Raw genomic sequence first — 18,213 nt, 5'->3', positions numbered from 1 at the left:
TATTCCTGTTTTACAAATAAAAGTTGGTAGGATACATGGTTGTTATGCATAATAAATACTGTATCAGACCTCTTTGCCAGTATATGGCAACATGGTGTTCATTGCTGATAGAGACAGGACAGTAACTCAACCTATTTTCAACATTTCGTTGGGTAAAATACTTTGCCCCCCCCCCCAAGAGCCAGATTTTCCCAATATGTAACTGGATGAGATTGAGAAAACACATACGATTTAACCTCTTACGATTCATTTTAACCGACTCTCAAAAATGAACTGAACTCCCCATTTCCTGTGCATCACCTTCTTCCCATGAAAACAAGAGTGTTTGAGGCGTCATCAATCGCACGCAGAGAAACCGATCATATGTGTCGCACTCATATAGACTGGCACTGTCGAACACAGAACAATCGAACTGCAGTGTGTTTTGTACGGGTTTTATACAATTTATGGTTTTATAAAAACATTTATGTCTTTATGGAATTTCATTTTATGCCACAGCGGATAAATATATATAAACATACAGTTACAACAGTGGAAAAAAAGAAATAAAAAAAAAATCGATATTTATTTATTAAAATCTTGCATGTGGCATAGATTTAAAAACCACTTCTCATGTGTGTTGGAAAAATTAAGTGTACAGGCCTATACATTACAGCACCCATTCTGTAGCTGCTTAAAGCAGATTTATAACACACAATGTACGCAGTGTGTACATTTACACAGCCTTCTCACTTAATCTGCTGATGCTATACTCATGTGACATTTAATAGTGTGTAGGTCATTCTTCCCAGGCAATTAATAATGTCTTGGGAATCAGTGAAACGGCCCAAAGCTCTGTGACTGGTGGTGCTAACTGGAACAGAGACATAACTAAGTCTCTGTTGAAAATAATAAAGTTGAAACAAGAGTCATGTATTGATTGGTCCTTTGTGGGTCCTTAAATGTGTAGTAAGACCTTGTTAATCAATTTAATACCACTGCAAATTTAAAAACCAAACCGTCTCAGGTGGCTTCCAGCATGCCGTTGATTGTTTGGTAAACCAAAACTGTGTGGCCAGATTAAAAAGAACATTGTTTCTCTGTTATTGCCTGAAGGAACTAAGAGATGCACTCAAAATGTTACTCTGTGAGACCTTTAATGGGTTAATAACTCAGGCCTGGCGACTAAATGTTAAAATGGTTTCCCATATTTTCATTTCCTCAACACCACACATGTTTTCACTTCTTTTATTTCCATGTAGATTTGTCCTGACCGTGCATCGCAGAAAGAAAAGCAAGCAAAACCTGCTTGTCCTGGAAACTTTTGCTTAGGCTACTGTGGGCACATCAACAGCCGCAATATATGGAAGTTGGACAGATTCCACATGCTGCACAACTGTGTTTTTACTTCTCGTGGGAAAAAATGTTGAGGTGACTCCTTGTTGAGGATTGGTGAAACAGAAGCGCCCATTCGCTCTCCTGGTGGTGCAGGCACCCCATATACAGAGGCCTTGTCTTTGCCACAGCAGCTGTGGATTCATCTCCAACCCACGGCCCTATGCTGCATGTCATCCCTAACCTCGTTCCCTTTCATGTCAATAAACTGTCCTATCAATTAAAGGCAATAAAGCCCTGAAAAATGTCTTTAGAAAAAGAGCATGTCACTACAGATGAAGTGAGATGACATGAGAAAAAACACTGACTTTAAGTGGAAGGGCTTCAGCAAGAATGCAGAGAAGATGAGAGCGAAGTTTCACCAGAGGAGAGGATGTGGAGAGAAATGCTCAGGGATGTGGGTGTTCCAGAAGAACTTCAGATGTCACAGATGGCCCACAGTCTTAAGTCACAATGTGGCTATTCAACTTCTGGTTTTGAAACTTTGAAATGCCACATGGAATTCGTTTGCCACAAGTCATTTATCCTATGGCACAATACAGAAACTTTGAACAGAAGATCCATTTCATTTAAAAAAGGGGGCAACTGCAACTGCTGTGTATAAAAATATATATATCTGCTTACACTCAACTGGAACCGATTTCATCCCCTTGAGATATTCCTCATTTTAAAACCCTGACTCTTTTCCTGGAAGTGAAATCAACACAAAAGGAGGCAGAAACACACTGCATATGTATTTGGTTTTATTGAAGAAGAGAGATATGAATAGGTAGCCTGTTTTAAGGCACCTTAAAAATGTACAACAAAAGCTGAACCATTTATTTATTCAGAATACAAAAATACACATCTCAGTGACTCCAAATCGTAATAAATAGTTAACCATGCATTCTAACCATAAAAAGGCACAGAAAACAGTCACTTAGTAGTCATAAAAATTATCAACTACTTTACCAAAAATCATCCAGATAGTAATACAGGTGACAACTGTAACATTATATTCCAAATGTGAAAACACAATACACATCATGTCATTTAACCTTATAGGCAATAAATATGCAAATCTTGTTTATACCTACATATATATTCTTAAAAATTAAAACTGTGCCATTGTAAACATAATGTAAACAAATGAAACTCACTTTTCTCCCATCACTTTAGGAACCGCGTCAAAAGACTATATGCTATCCCGTCTTTTTGGAGATCCTTGCATGGGTTTCGTTGGTTTTTGAAAACCAGGCAGTTTGCAGCATTATTTACACACCACTGGAAAACACAGCAAGGGAGAAAAGGTGGCTACTTCCACGCTGTGTGGAAAGGTCAAGCATTCTCTCGCCTGGAGTCTGGGGCCGGAAACACTTGAGATATAGAGAACCCGGCAGACACTTTGGACACACACAGATAGTGGAAACAAAGATGGACGCAGCTCAGGGACTGCAACAGTTTTGGTGGATTCAGTTTGGTGACTGGCATGGCGGAGAGTAAATGGATGAGAGGCCAAAACTTAAAGGGATAGTTCAGTTATTTTGAAGTTGGGTTGTATGTGGTATTTATCCACAGACAGAATATTACCGTCTGTTTGGAGAAGCAGGACACATGGAGCATGGAAGGGGAGGGGGCAGCAACAAAATGTATTTTAACCACCTGCAAAAAATCCCAGCTGAGAAAGATCAATATCAGTTTTAGTATACGCTTTATTTTCACTGCTTCACCTTAATGTCAGACACTGATTTCCAAATGAAAGAAAATGGATGTAGATATATATCGCTCTCTTCAAGGCCAGACTCCATTGAGAAAAACAGTGATTTAATATTGCTGAACACAGGAGCTGCTGGTCTACTGCTGCCTCCATCAGTTAGTTTGTTATTGCTATGGTGTGACTTCAGCTTTTAAAAGAGTTGGTTCGGATTCATCAAAGTCCCATAATAACACAAACTAACTAACTGATAGCAGCAGTTGTAGACCAGAAGCTCCTGTGTTCACCGAGCTAAAATTGTAGTTTTCCTCAATGGGGTTTGGTGGCGTTGACGAGAGTATAGATGGGAACTGAAGACGCTAACATCTTCGCCATTGGAACGGGCTGTCTGACGGAGAGGTAAAGCCGTGAAAATATTCTAAATATAACGTACACTTAAACTGATACTGATTTTTTTTTAGGTGGCTAAAATATGTTTGTTGCTGACCCCTCCACAGCAGTACATTGCTAAACTTACTGTGTCGTACTCCAGCCTGCTTCTCCAAACTGTAGGTAACTGACTGTGGTACCTAATATAACCCTGTTTCAAAAAATCCGAACCACCCTGGAAAATGAACACTGCAGGAACAAGGCAGCGTACAGCAGTTCTACCTTACTGCTCCATTTAAAGCACATAATAACATAAAGGCTTCAACTTAGACTAAACATATGGTAAACCCAGAGTTTCTGGTGAGCAAAAGGCCAACTGTCGTTAAAGAGTTAACAATTAATCTGATCCGATAAATCAATAAAAGGCAAAAATCTGTCCACAAGACAGTGGTGCAATAAAAGGGGAGAGAATCTCCAGGGTTCCCGCACACTTCTAACAATTAATTGTCCCAAACTGTTCCAGAACTTTTCCATAATATTTTACCTCATTTCCATGACTTTAGACCCATGAACACACACTTCCCAACTTGCAATCTTAGTTAGAAATACCTGCCACTAACTAGCACACAGGCCAACAGACCAGACTGGCACGTCACAAAACGTCAAGGCCACGCCTCTTTTTGGTGGTGGATAGAAAATGGAGGGTCCAATCGATGCTCACGCAGAGCAGCACTAGATCTTACAATAGTAATATGTATTTTGCGTCATGTTATGAAATATTTTAAACTACAGCCAAACATTATATATGAAAAACTTTTCCCCAAACAGTTTTTCTAGTTTTATAACTCTCCCAGGAGTGTCATGACCGTGGGAACCCTGGATCTCTTTGTAAATTTGTGGGTTATAACCTCTCTTTGGCTTTAAGTTGTATGAAAAAAACTCATCTTGGATTTGAATATGATTGATAGCCTTATTGATTTCTGCATGAATGAGAAATCATTAAGAGCAGCACTGCAGTATGTTGACCACAGCAGCCTGACACAGCTGGCTGTCTGTAAAATCATGTTGGTCAGGGCCTGTGGAGAGGTGAGATGTGATGCATCGCCCTCTGGTGGGACATTAGAGACGATACATGACAGCTGGAGATTCAACCCCTGACTCACTCACATTCTATTATCATTAAGGATTCTTTGAAAGATGATGAAAGGTGGAAACGTGCACCTTGTTAAATTTTAGCACTCAATATTCAGGTGAAAAAAAGAAACAAATTGTTAACAGCGACATCTTAGAGACTGTTCGTTATTTATCAGAAGAGGACGGTGGCTGGGGTGGGACTTTGTTTTTACTTGACCTCTTCCCAGAGCTACAAATATTTTGGCTTTGTCCCAAATAAAACTTAACATACATTTCAATGGCAGCAGCAGCCAGAATAATATCAGTAACTTGGCACAACAGCCATTATTAAATTTAAAAATTGATTCATGTAGAAAAACAGAATCTAATTCATTAATTAAATTAAATTAATTTGAATGAGACATGTAGAATAAAGTGATGTGGATAAAATCACTTTTTTAAAGGGCCAGTGTGTAAAATGGGTTGAAAACAGTGACATCAGTGGTCAAATTCTAGATTGCAGGGCTCACTCGCTCACCCCTCCCATCGGGTAAATGACGGTGGCCTCGTAGGGACAAAAAGCCTTGCGCACACGAGTTTTTCAGGAGTAGGTCTATCTAGCAACGAGGTGAATATTTATTTAGAAATCTAAACCATGTTACGATATTGTAATGAATCCCTCACGAGCAGGAGACCAGAGGAGCGTTCGGGAAAAAGGACAGTTTATTTGAGCACTCCAGAAACTCCGGTAACACTCCAGGGGGTAAAAGACTCCGTCCCAAACTCTGACTCTTCTAGCGTAACAGACACACTCCATACACACATACTCGTTTACAGTACCTAGTGGGCACCCCCTCCCCTCTCTGCTCCACCAATCTCCAGCCCGCACACTGACTGACAGCGTAGCCTGTAAACAGAGCTCAGCTGTTTATTTAGCCTAGCAATATCTCCGGACTATAGTAGCTGCAATGGACGACTTTGAACGTGATTTTAAAGAGTTTCTTGTAGCGGACACAGACCCAGAGCAATACCTGTTTGAGCCGGAGCACACAGATGAGGAACTCCATGTGTTTGATGCTGAGCGGGCGAGAAGAGAGGCTGAACGCACAGAATGGGATTCGGTGCTACTGCTGCCATCGTTGGGGAGATATATCATCAGGAGGAAAAGCGCCGCAGAGAGTGCATCACAAGGAGTGAAGCTGCGTCTTCTTTTCCTCGCAGATGACGGTTCGGGTTCATTCTCTCCTGTTGCGTGGTAAGTGTGGTCCATTCGCAAACTTTATAACTAAAAAAACTTTTCACTACTCTCTATCGACAAACTACTAACACTCTCTGCTGTTTCTTCCTCCTTCTTCCTTCCTCCCGCTGTCTTCGTTGGTTCATTTATACACGCAAAAACGCGTTCTCTGGCTGGCTGGATTGTCCGCTCGGTCTGCCGTACATACATGGCGGCGCAAGATGGCGACCTCTCTAAAGCAAGGCCCTTGCTATATATATATATATATATATATATATATATATATATATATATATATATATATATATATATACATATATATATATATATATATATATAAGGCTACGAAAACCAAACGAATTTTATTTTATAGCGATTGTACACTTATATAAACATATTAATGGGTAGAATATTCAGATACAGATTTGATAATAAACCAGGCCAAATATCACACACTGGCCCTTTAAGCTTAGATTTTCTTATATTTCCTGACAAAAGCGGTTGTAACGTGATCTGTTCAAGGATTGTTGGAAATTGAAAAAATCTGACAATAATTTTTGTTTTTTAGTTTCTGGCGATAATAAATGGTGTAATTTTGGTGATTTTTCTTTTTTTAAAAGAAACATGCCTTTTAAACCCACCTGGGGTTTTGGGGTTCAGAATTAAATTGAAAAGTTCAAAAGTTGTATGTCCCTCCCTTAGGCCAAAATAAAAAAACATCACTCTTTCCCCAGAGCTTATAAAAATTATATGAAGAGCCTCCCCTGTTTTGCAGCACCTTCTCCCCTCTCATAAATAAAGAACAGTCCCTTAATCTGAGAAATAAAAATAAACACCACACAAGCAACACATTATCCTCCAAAGATGGGGACGATCAGAGCTGAACTCACACGATAAAATTAGTTGGCAATGGTAAATATACAATTGCTGATAAGGTATAATATGCCACTGTTGTAGCAGACACACCCAAACACACACAGATACATTGTGATTGATGTGAACACAACAGTCATGTCTGCCCACTCTACTCATTCGCTGACACAGTCCTGCTTTAGAGTATCATCTTGGAAGCACGGAGGAGCAAAACTACAAACTAGTGAACCGCTGGAAGAAATTTGGAGTCTGTAAGAAAAAGCAGTCTGTCTACGGGTCAAACCTTTAAAATCTTAATCCCCAAACTTCAAGGAGGGGAGTACGTGTACAAAAAACTCTCAAGGTTTTTTTTTTGTGTGTTTTTTTTCTTTATCCCCTGCTGAGAAACATTACGTCGGAAAAGCTGCAGAGACAGTATCAAAACAAGAGATAAAATATTGCACCATCATTAGAATACAACAGCATTATCATGTACAAGAGATTAGAACAAAATCAACGATTGTTACGGTGTAATATACACAATCAAATGTGTAAGCTGTTGACAATGCATGCCATGTCAGCAATCTACAAATGCATCCGACTACAACACTTACAAACATTGTTTGCATACACTGGTATACTGTATATACAGTGCATATGTATATTTACAAACTTAGCATCACATATAGAAATATACCCTGTAATGCCACCAGTCTTAAAAGAAACTAAAAGTAGTGTTCTATCAGCGTCTCACTTTAATCTGGAGAAAATAAAAAGCTGCACTTGAACGATGCTATGCAGGCTGCAGATCAACTGCTCTATTACATATTCAAAACTGATATCTAACTCCTATTCTCGTTAGTGTTAAATACTGTGTTAAATCGCCAAAAGTTAAAAAGTTGAGGTGAACCGTTAATTCTATGTAATGATATGAGGATTTGCACTTGCATAAAGCAAGAAGTAAAAAGTGCCTTTTAAGTGTTCCTTAAAAAAAGAGAAGACTCCCTACAGTTTATAAAGTCGGCTTCAGACCAACGTTTCAACGTTCTTTGTGACTAACGCTAATTTCTTTCCCGCCTTAAATGGAATTAAAAACTACGACCTACTGGCCTATTAAATTAAGAGGTGCGACCTGAACGAAGTCATCAAATGATTTTCTTAGACATTCACTTTGGTACTGATTTCACATCCACAGAGAACGTGTCAACTTACAGATATCAATTCCATATATTCATACCTCATCAACAGCTGTTTTTTTAAACTTCTTATGACTTCTACCAATAAAGCACGTTTTACACTAAATGACCGAAAATATGGCACCTGACACAAATCTTTGACACGTCATTTATCATGCAAACAAAATAAATTAAAGCTAGAAAATAAGTTGGATTTAGACCAAAAAAAAAGGATGCTTTCAGTAGTAACAAATGGCATCGTAATACTTATGTAAAACTTGTTCAAGTGTTATTCTGCACACAAAAAAATCAAGACACTAATCATGCAATTAAACGTATCTAAAGTTGAGCAAGCATAGCATGCGACAGTATCCCACCACACCTTCCAGATTGCCACCTAGAGACTGTGATGTCACACGTTTATCTCCTCTGTCTCCACTGAACAGCAGTGCTACGTGAAACCCGAGGGTTGCTTTAATGCATCTGCAGCTGTGTGATGTGAGGCGGAGACCCAGCAAACATCACACGACCCAACTGAACTGAAACTAAACCCCACACTCATGGAAGTCCTGGTTTTGCTACTAGTTTGTTATCACAACTCAAACAACAAGTCAACTGTCAACAGTATGGTTAGTTGCATACCTGATTGTGTGCTATGAATGGTTATTAACTTAGAAATGGCTTTTTTTGTTGTTTTGTGAAGATCCATGACTTCCTTTTGCATCTCCATCCGCTTCTGTCTCGTCTGTCATTTTGGCACCAAAGCACAAACGAACACACTAACGTTTCTTGGTCACAACATCACAAAGGCTGTCTCAGCAGACGGATCAAATCCAGCTCTCCATGAATACCTATCTTCTCCTTCACTGCCTTCGGTGCTCCCAAACTCCTCCACTGATGTGAGGGGAATATTTGTTTCCCCTCTCTGGTAGCTTCTGCTTCCGGGTTAGAGGTCAACCATAGAGGCCTTGGCCAGGTCCTTAGTTCCCTGGAGAATTCTCTTCATATGACCCACTTTCGATATCCCCAGATCCTGAAGGAGAAACAAGAAGACCAATACTTAAAAACACAAAGAGACATTTAATATAATCAAACACTGGCGACCACTTAAGTCAGGACTGAAATATCAACAACTGTTGGACCGTCTGCATGAAGCTGTGTCCAGATATCCATGATGATCTAGAGGACTTGAACCCTAAAGACTTTGGTGATCCTCTGACTCAGGGGTAGACAACCTGCAGCTCTTAAGCCCCTCTCCAGTGTGGGGCAGTGACTTCGCCAAAAAAATATACTGAAATGAATAATGGTTCTTTTTTTATCTTTCAATTTTCATCCGCTTATCTGGGGCCGGGTCGTGGGGGCAGCAGGCTGAGCAAAGCACCCCAGACGTCCCTCTCCCCAGCAACGTTTCCAGCTCCTCCTGGTGGATCTTGAGGCGTTCCCAGGCCAGATGAGATATATAATCCCCCGAGGCCCTGTCCTCACCCTATCTCTAAAGCTAAACCCAGCCACCCTACAGAGGAAATTCATTTGTAGTCTTACTCTTTTACTACCTAAAGCTCATGACCATTGCCGTCATTTTTAAAAATTTTAATTTTAATTAGTGATTCTTACATTTCCCACTTGTTAAAAATGTGTAGCCTGTACACCGAATTAAGAATTGTTTTATTTTGTCAAGTAAAATGAGCCTTGTACGGTGCCTTTTCCTCTACATTTTACTGAACCTCAATAGTGGTGGTTAGTCTTAAGTCTCCCAAGCAAGACTAGCTATAGACTCTAAATCCAAAAACGATAGGGAAGATAGGGAATAAGATAGAGAATTTAATATTAAGTAGACACATTTGTTTGCTTCCACTGCTGATGCTGCAAAGTTAAGGTGCCTATTCATATATGGCTCACTGCAAAGTGCCACCTTGTGGGAGAACGTATACATGAATGCTCATTTCAACCTATTAGGTTACCTATCACAACGCGAATGCGACCGCATCATGGATGCCATGCGTGATCTGCGTTCGTTTGATAAATGCGAGGTACCGTGACGTGTGCATGAGATGCAATATTGACATGACCGCTAGAGGCGCTCATGGTGATCGTGAGATCAGACCAGACGGAGTCGCTGTCGGAGCAATGGTGGAAACCTTTGAAGAGAGGCTGACAGACCTGGTGCGGAACTACCCGCATCTCTATGATGTTTCCACGCTGTTACATAGTAACATAGTTCTTCTTCCTCATAAAGCATATCAAGGGCATCCATGTTTGCTTACAACACCCGGCACGCACTACCCAATTTCTGGGTTATATTTCTGTTGTCTGCCCCAAGTGGAGATCGCCAGTATTGTGCGTTTTGGCTGCGTAGTGCTGCAGCAAGTATATACACAAACATGGAGCACTGTGTACGCGTATGTTCGATCAAGTGGCAAGTCTATTACGGCCCTTAGTGATGTTGAAAGGCTAATTTAGACGTAAGAGACTGTTACCTTCATTACATGGCTCAAATATGTTTTGCGGCTTCTTTCTTGCTCTCGATAGTAAAGGTTGCTGACCCCTGCTCTGACCTTTTCTCTACCAGAACCATGAGGTTGTTAATTGTGAGTCTGAGTGAAATGTCTCAACACCTGTTGGAAGACATTCATGTCATCATCAGGACGAACTGTAATGACTTTGGTAATCCCATAACTTTTCATCAGGCCAAAATAAATCAATAATTTAATTCTTTATTTCAGGTTTTCAGTTCATCACCAAATAACTAATGTCTTCAGGTGACTATAAAGAAAGCACACAAGTCTTTTTTACTTGAGATATTCTGACATGTCACAGTGGGAAAAGCACATGTGTGAATAATAAAATGAATGATGGCAGAATTCAGTCTAGTTTCTTCAGTTTTGTGCTGGCTCACATCACACTGTCATGACTTCACTAGCTCACTTAAATAAAACTGAACAACACCTGTGTTTTTTTCTGCTGTGAAGTCAAAATGTCAGCTGTAAGAGGAGGCTAGCATGCTAGCTGCTGTCGCTGATGAGAGATACAGTGGAAATCACACATTACTCTGCACTTTGTCTCAGAGGCAGTGTTACTGTAAACAGAATGAATCAGTACTTTTTCTGTGGTCAGCTGTGAAACAAACAAGCAACACATGAATACAAGTGGACTGAGTGAGTGCTTTTTGGGAGTTTTATGTGGGTAACGAAATATCACAGAACAGATGTACACACTATGCAGCTAACTTTGCTCAAGCAGGTGAGCAGCAGACAGATCGTACCAAATGCTCCACTGGATCACCAAAAACACACCCTTTGCTCTGCAGGTGGTCTCAGCATCATAAACTGTGCTGAGTCTCAATACGTCAGTACTTGTATAGAAATGATGAACATATTTATGAAAATATATTAGATTTTGATTTGTTGACCTATTGATCAACTGACTCATCATGCCAGCTTTATTTTTATCTACTATAATAAAACAGGATAGCAAAACACACACACACTATATTGGACTAATGTGAGACAATCGAGTGAGTGTGCATGCCAGTGTCATTAAAAGTTGGCATTCTGTTGCTGCACACTAATGTGTGTAAAGAAAGTATTTTTTAACCAACTAAACTGGCGGGCCGATATCAGCGGCCAATGTTAGCTTCTAACAGATAGACTCGCATCGGCACACACGTTGGTGAAATAGTGACAAGAGCCTTCAAGAAATATCGTGGAAATCTAAACACATTTTTGACTTAATTTAGAAACAGTGTCTCCATTAATAGGTTTGTCCACCAGACAAAACTGATGAGTTTATTCTTCAACTGTAAAATGATCTGCTCGGGGTCAGTCCCAATTACTTAATGACCAAATTCAAAGCTACAGTTGGTAACTTCAATGTGAATAACTTTGTATTGTACTAACTGAAACTGTCTCTATATTCTAAAAGGAATAAATGAAACAGAAAGTCTGTAAAAAAAAAAAAAAAAATCATGCCCCTCCTCCTCTTCCTACAGCCTTCAATGGCATTCTCTACACAGCGGTCAATCACTCTGCAACTTCAACTGGGCGGCGTAGTTTTCTTGTCAAAACCTAATCGAATAGTTCCGTTGCCCAAACATAAGCAATTAGTTTTGGTTCCTAAACCTAACTGTTTGGTTTTATTGTCCAAATCTAACCTAGATTCTGTTGCATAAACCTGACCAAAAAGCTTTGTTGCCCAAACCTAACTGTGTAGTTTAGTTGCCTAAATCTAACCTGGTAGTTCTGTTACCTAAACCTACACAAAAAGTTTTGTTGCCCAAACCTAAATAACATGTCTCTGTGCCGGTCAGCAAGAGATTCTGCTCTGTTCTTATTCGCATGTCTCTGTCTGCTTGTGTGTGTTTGTGGCTTTTTCGCTCTCTGTTTAATCAAAACTGACAAATATGTGGAAGCATGGGCTGCATTTTCTTATTCATCATTTATATCAGATGTAATATATCCCTTTTATCACTGACAACACATTTCTAGTGTGTTCCTGCCAGATTTGTTCGCGTCTTCTGGAAAAAAAGACCAGACGCTGAAAACATTGCTGCAGATTGCGAGCGGCCCAGGACATTTGGCACCACGCCACGTCCATTGTGAACAGCCCAATTGCCTGACACCGGTGCTATAAGCTACTGGGCAGTGCTCTGCGGAAAATCCAGCGTAAACCTAACCAAGAAGTTTTGTTGCCTGAACCTAACAGAGCAGTTTTGAATGTGAATCAGTGCAGAAACCCGTTTCCTGCAAACACAGACGTTAATTTTAAAAGGCTGTATGCATGTATTGAGCAGAAACTGACACGTCCAAAACTGATGCTAAAGGGTTACCTAGAGCAGTGGTTCCCAATTGGTGGGTCGCAGTCCAAGAGTGGGTCGCACGTCCATTCTGAATGGACCGCAAGTGACTCACAAACGTGTCAAGTTTGAAAAAAAACCCCACACACTTAATTTTTAAGTACACATTACTGGTACAGAGCTTTTATTTTGAGGTGCTGTTTCCCTTCTGCAGCTGAGTGAATAGCAGATGGCCACTTGACAGAGACAGCAAACTAACTCGACGACATGGCCAAATGCAAGTATGACCCTAAATGTACTGAACAGTGTGGAGCTTGAACTAATGACTGAAGAGAAATCTGGAACATGTGGATGGACCAGTTGGGAACTACTGACCTAGAGTGTCACCGTTTGAAGTTTAGCGCCACTGATAACCGGCCGCACTTGACGAGTTGGGGTGAGAACCTGTTGAAACGTCACTACTGCCTGACTTTGCACTTTTGCTCTATCTACTCCCAGCTCCTCCCTGCCCCCTGTGGGCTTCCCCTCTTCAGCACATACACAGTGTTAGTGGGTTACAGCGAATCTCTGTCACCAAGCAACGATCAGACAGTAGAAGCCAAGCAGAGCGATGCAGTGCAGCACGAGAGGAGGCAAAACAGGGAGACATCAAACAGGTTAAAGAGCGTAAGAAATACAGGAGACAGAGATAGAGACTTGATTGTGGGTTGGACGAGAGGGTTCACACAGATTCACTGAGGTGTGTTAACAGGCGCGCGTGTGTGTGTGTACCTTCAGGTCCCTCCTCTCCAGGTGCAGCAGCTCCGAGCCTCGGATGTCGTGTCGAATGAAGGTGTCTCTGTACTCCCCCAGACTCAGCTGTTCCAGCCAGACGCCCACCTCCTCTGTGCCCCATCTTTCCACTACACACACACATACACACACACACGGGGCAGAGCAGAGAGAGGCTCAGGGCGCCTCACAGGTATCCACACACACCACAAACTCTCATTCTCACACTGCATGCAACTGCTTATCTCATTCAAGCCCTTTATATCTCGCCATCTCTTACAGCATGTGTACAGTACGTGAATATATCGTCACACACACACACACACACACACACACACACACACGACCTCACAAATGGGCACACATTGTGGTAAATCATTAAAAGAAAAGATGGAATAAAAAATGGAGGGAGAGCACCAGAGAGGAAGGGAGGAGGGAGAGCGGTGACAGCAGCTGGCGGAGGAGGGAGGAGTTTGACAAAGGCCAAAGGTTGGTCAGAACAAGGCAGTGGCCGATGGCGGCCCAGGAAGGCTGGGATCATGCATACCAGTATCAGAACACACAGAGAAAGTAGGAGGTAAAGGGAGGCGGAAGCCTGTGCGGTCTGCAGGAAACACAGCCCAACTAATCAGGAACCAGCCCGCGATGAGAGGAAGGGATTACACTTGAACCTGAGCTGACTCATCAACATATACTCACTACTCCTATAAACCCATACCCACTAAGATCGGTCATCTAGAGTTCTGATTATGAGTTTTTCCCTCAATTTTTAAAGCTGAAACTAAAATACTTAGATGTCTGGCTGGTTTGCGTTCAAATGAAACATTCGACCCCTGCAGGCTTTCATCGGTGCAGCCTTGTTCTCCTCCTGACTTTGCGCCTTCTGAGATCATGTAGACAGCTGGATGAGAGCATGAATGGAGGGGAGGGGGTGCGAGTTGATGGTTAAGGTCAGACTGTGGGACAGAACACCTCAAACACACACCCATTCTTTGTGCTTCTACTGTGTAGTGATACCGTTGAACTGTAACATGATGGTAGTGAGAGGCATCGTGACAGCTTATCATGACGACTATAGAAGTTTGTTTTTTTGTGTGTGTGTGAAAGTGCATCTTCATCATGATGTGTGTGAAGCTTAAGCACAGAATACAGTATTAATGAATGATCAGAGGATGGTAAGCACTTCAATATAATCGTCCTGGTTTCCACTTGTATGTAGTGGAGTATGTGTCCACAAGTGTGACATTATTTCTGCAACATCCACACCATTTAAACTTCATACTATGATTGATTAAATCTTGCTTAGCCTCCTAGGTAGAATCATCTGAGCTTTCAATTTGTCATTTTTGCTGCTATGCTACCATCCTGTCAAATAAAAGGCAGTAATAATCTAGCCTGGTAAGACTGTGAGCTCAACATCCTGTCACTCTGTATCAGTCTGGACTCAGTGCCACCCAAAACACTTTTAAATTAAAATCCAATTGCAGCAAATCCGCACCACAGCTGACAACATACGCAGCCAATCAGAGACTACGCTGTAGCTGATGATGTAAAATTCAGGCCGCAGCTTGCAGAACAGTAATAGTGGCCCCTGAAGCAACAACTGCTAACTGTAACGCTAGCTGAGCAAACACAGTAGTAAGTGAAGTTATTGCAGGAATAGAGTCAATAACAATTAAACACGAACATGAGTATGCACTCACAGAGTTTCTCAGAGGAAAAGTGGTTTCCGCCGTTCTTCTGACTGGATTTGGCAAAAGACAGATGGATAACTTTACAGTCCAGCTCAGTGGAAATATGTCTTTGGCTTCTCTCAAACACATCAAAGGCACATACAGACACATGACAAGATACGCCACTAAAAACAATTTCACAGTACGTTCAGTAAATACTACAAGGGAGCACATCTTAAAAAACAGCAGCGTCCCTGATACAGTGTGTGCTCATCACCTGCATGGCTCAGGGAATAAAGGACTCCTACTATATATATTTTGACTGGTTCTCGGGACCCTAAATTGACGCCCAGACAGAAGCAGCTCAAGCTCTGAGTGTGATGGATGTGATGCATCTGCAATTATATGTCTGGCCCTCCAGCGTACGGTACTGTCAAATATACTGCTGAGTTGATCAGCTGGTTCAGTAAGTGATGAAGGAGATGTTCCCTGGTATTTTGTTACACTGATTGGCTAAAGACGTTTGTCTGTCAAGGCGAGTGCTCCCACCCACTGACAGTGTTTGGGGCAGCACTGAGTCCAGACTGATACAGAGAGTGAAACAGGATGTTGAGCTCATGTCATCAGGACGGTCTTACCAGGCCAGAACTGTAAATGATGCTCCTCCTGAAATCCCCACAGCACAGGGGGCTGACTCTGACTAGGGCTGTACCGAATGTCTTCTTTTTTGTCACAATAGATTCTTCTATTGAGGTTTTCAAACGAAGCTTCGGATGTCTGTCGTTGTGTTTTATGACGTCATCAACCTTAAAAAAGATGAAACACCCTCTAACGAAATCCTCAGTTTGATTTAAGTGATTCATTGGAATAAATCAGTCTTTTTTAAATGAATCAACTTTCTTTAAGGCAGTTTCGACAACATAAATACACGTAGGCAGCGGGCTAATTTTCTAAGATAGTGTTTCACAGTGGTGCAGTGGTAGTTCATAAAGTGGGAGCACTGCTAGGTGGATGGGTAGGTTACCAAGGAGGAACTGGGTACAATTTTCATGGACTAAATTTCAAAACTTTTCCATGACTTTTCAGGAACCCATAATATATATTTTTTTCTTGCCCCATTCACCAAGGGTTTTTCAAACATAATTGCATGTAGCTGGTGTACATGAAGGGAGAGACGGAACGTGGAGAGAAAATAAAGAAACGTACGTGATGGAAAACAAAATGTGGAAACAAATTTGCTGTTATGTTACATTACGTGGAAGATTATCAACTGAAGGTTCCTGTACAACAAAATTCCATAACTTTTCAAAAACTTTTAATGATTTTTACTTATCCATGACTTATCCAGGCCTGGAGAATGTGATTGTGAAATTCTCCAGGTTTTCCACGACTGTGGGAACCCTGTGGGTTTACTTTCCTCTATATTCCAACAGCTTTTTGGCTGATAGGTGGAGATAAAAGAGGTGGGTGCACCAGGTATACCTGCCTGTACCCTCCACTACACCACTGGTGTCAAAGCCGACATAGATTTTTTGTTATTGTGGTTAAAGAATTGTAATTTCTGGTGCTATTGGATTTCTGCAGGACCGCCTCGTAATACAAGTGCATGCCTCCATTTGTGTGCAGCGGGCAACAGTTTTTTAACTGCAGCCTAAATGCCAAAAATTATGGAGTAAAGCAGGAAATTTTGAGTTAGATAATAACATGTACATTTTGGAAATGATTACACCTAACTTTTTTATGCAATACAATTTGACCTTTGGATAAGGCTAATATTTGAATCACACGAGTCGAGTCAGAAACAGTCTCGTGCAGCCTCATCTTTATCTGCAGCTGTGCAGAAATACCAGGTCTAAACAGAATGCACTGACATCAAAAAAGCTGCATCATTTGATTTTTGTCAACATATGAATGAACCTTCAAAGCTTGGGACCATTCGGTACAGCCCTGACTCTGCCTGATTCCCCGTCCTATCAGCAGTCTGTCTGTCTGTCCAGTCTGGTCTTTACTGAAGGAAAAGTGGTCACAGCCCTACCTGACTGAGGACTCGTCTTCTTGGCGGCCTTCTCCTTCTTGAACTTGGGCACTATGCGAAACATGCTGCTGCGACTGTTCCTCTTGCCGTAACCCAGTGAGTGGTCCTGGTACATAAGCACAGTCAACCTATAGCCTTTCATTTAGCTACTCAGCTCTCCCGTTACCTGGAGCCATGTTACACCACAGACATACAGTACATGTGTGCTGAGGGACACGAGTACAACACATTGTTTGTAACGTTATCTGTTTTATAGAACTACAACACACGGTGTGTGTGTGCACATGCTCATGCGTGAGTGTGTTTTTACTGAGGCTGCTCACCTCCTCATCATTGGGCTGCAGTATGTGGTAGAGCCAGGGGATCTCTCCCAGTTTGCCCAGTTCCAACTCCAAACTCTGCAGAGCACTGGACAGCTGCTCCTCCTCCGGCGGGTCCAGCTGCTGCAATGGGGTAAAAAGAAAACACATGCCGAGATCAACTACATGCAGCACACTGTGAGGAGGACTGCAAAAATAAGACACCGACTTATAATAACCCAGAAGAATCCTAGTTAAATAATGTATCAAAGTAAAAGTCTCTATGACAACTCACCAGAGAGACTCGGCCCAGCAGCAGAGACTCGGTCTCGTTGTACAGAGCTTTGACAGTGCTGGCCACCTCTATAGCTGTGTTTCTGGTCAGACTCTGGAAAAAGTACAACACAGTTTAATATATTCTCACACATGGGTTCTACAGGTGTCAGACATTTCATGCTTTTTAAGACCTAGATGCTACTACAGGTGCATCTCATCTCATCGGGAAAAAGTTCAATACTTCTTGTCAGTTATTTCAGAAAGTGAAAACTGAATACAGTCTGGAGAAGAGCTCTAATTAGCTAATTAACTCAAAACACCTGCAAAGGTTTGACCTCTCAGTCTGGTTCTGTGCACAAAACCGCATCATGGTGAAGACTGCTGACTTAACAGTTGTCCAGACGACACTCACTGACCCTCTGCAAGGAGGGTAACCCACAGAAGGTCATTGTTGAAACGGCTGGCTGCATTGAGGCACAGAATCCAAGTTGCTTAAAGTGTTTTATCAAGTCCAAAGTCAGATTTTAGAGCACTTCATGCTTCTGTCTCCAGCA

The 18,213-nt window shown here is 41.5% G+C and overlaps 1 protein-coding gene across 10 annotated transcripts in view; it reads right to left on the bottom strand.

Moving 5' to 3' along the window:
* Positions 1 to 2,095: 2,095 nt before the first annotated feature.
* Positions 2,096 to 18,213, bottom strand: part of dgkh (diacylglycerol kinase, eta) — a 94,838-nt gene continuing 78,720 nt past the window's right edge. For 6 of the 10 annotated variants that reach the window (XM_033617360.2, XM_078174726.1, XM_033617359.2 and 3 more), the window contains 5 exons: positions 17,679 to 17,771; positions 17,408 to 17,527; positions 17,085 to 17,190; positions 13,377 to 13,507; positions 2,096 to 8,846 (listed from right to left, as the gene is read on the bottom strand). In XM_033617360.2, the coding sequence (XP_033473251.1) occupies positions 8,760 to 8,846; positions 13,377 to 13,507; positions 17,085 to 17,190; positions 17,408 to 17,527; positions 17,679 to 17,771 (537 nt within the window). In that variant the 3' untranslated portion in view covers positions 2,096 to 8,759. Of the gene's footprint in view, positions 8,847 to 13,376; positions 13,508 to 17,084; positions 17,213 to 17,407; positions 17,528 to 17,678; positions 17,772 to 18,213 lie in introns of all 10 variants that reach the window. The other 4 variants (XM_033617363.2, XM_078174729.1, XM_033617361.2 and 1 more) reach the window with 3 other exon arrangements.

Source organism: Epinephelus lanceolatus, chromosome 14 (assembly GCF_041903045.1).
Source record: "Epinephelus lanceolatus isolate andai-2023 chromosome 14, ASM4190304v1, whole genome shotgun sequence".
Lineage (NCBI taxonomy): Eukaryota > Metazoa > Chordata > Actinopteri > Perciformes > Serranidae > Epinephelus > Epinephelus lanceolatus.
This window is presented reverse-complemented; position numbering and strand designations above follow the sequence as displayed.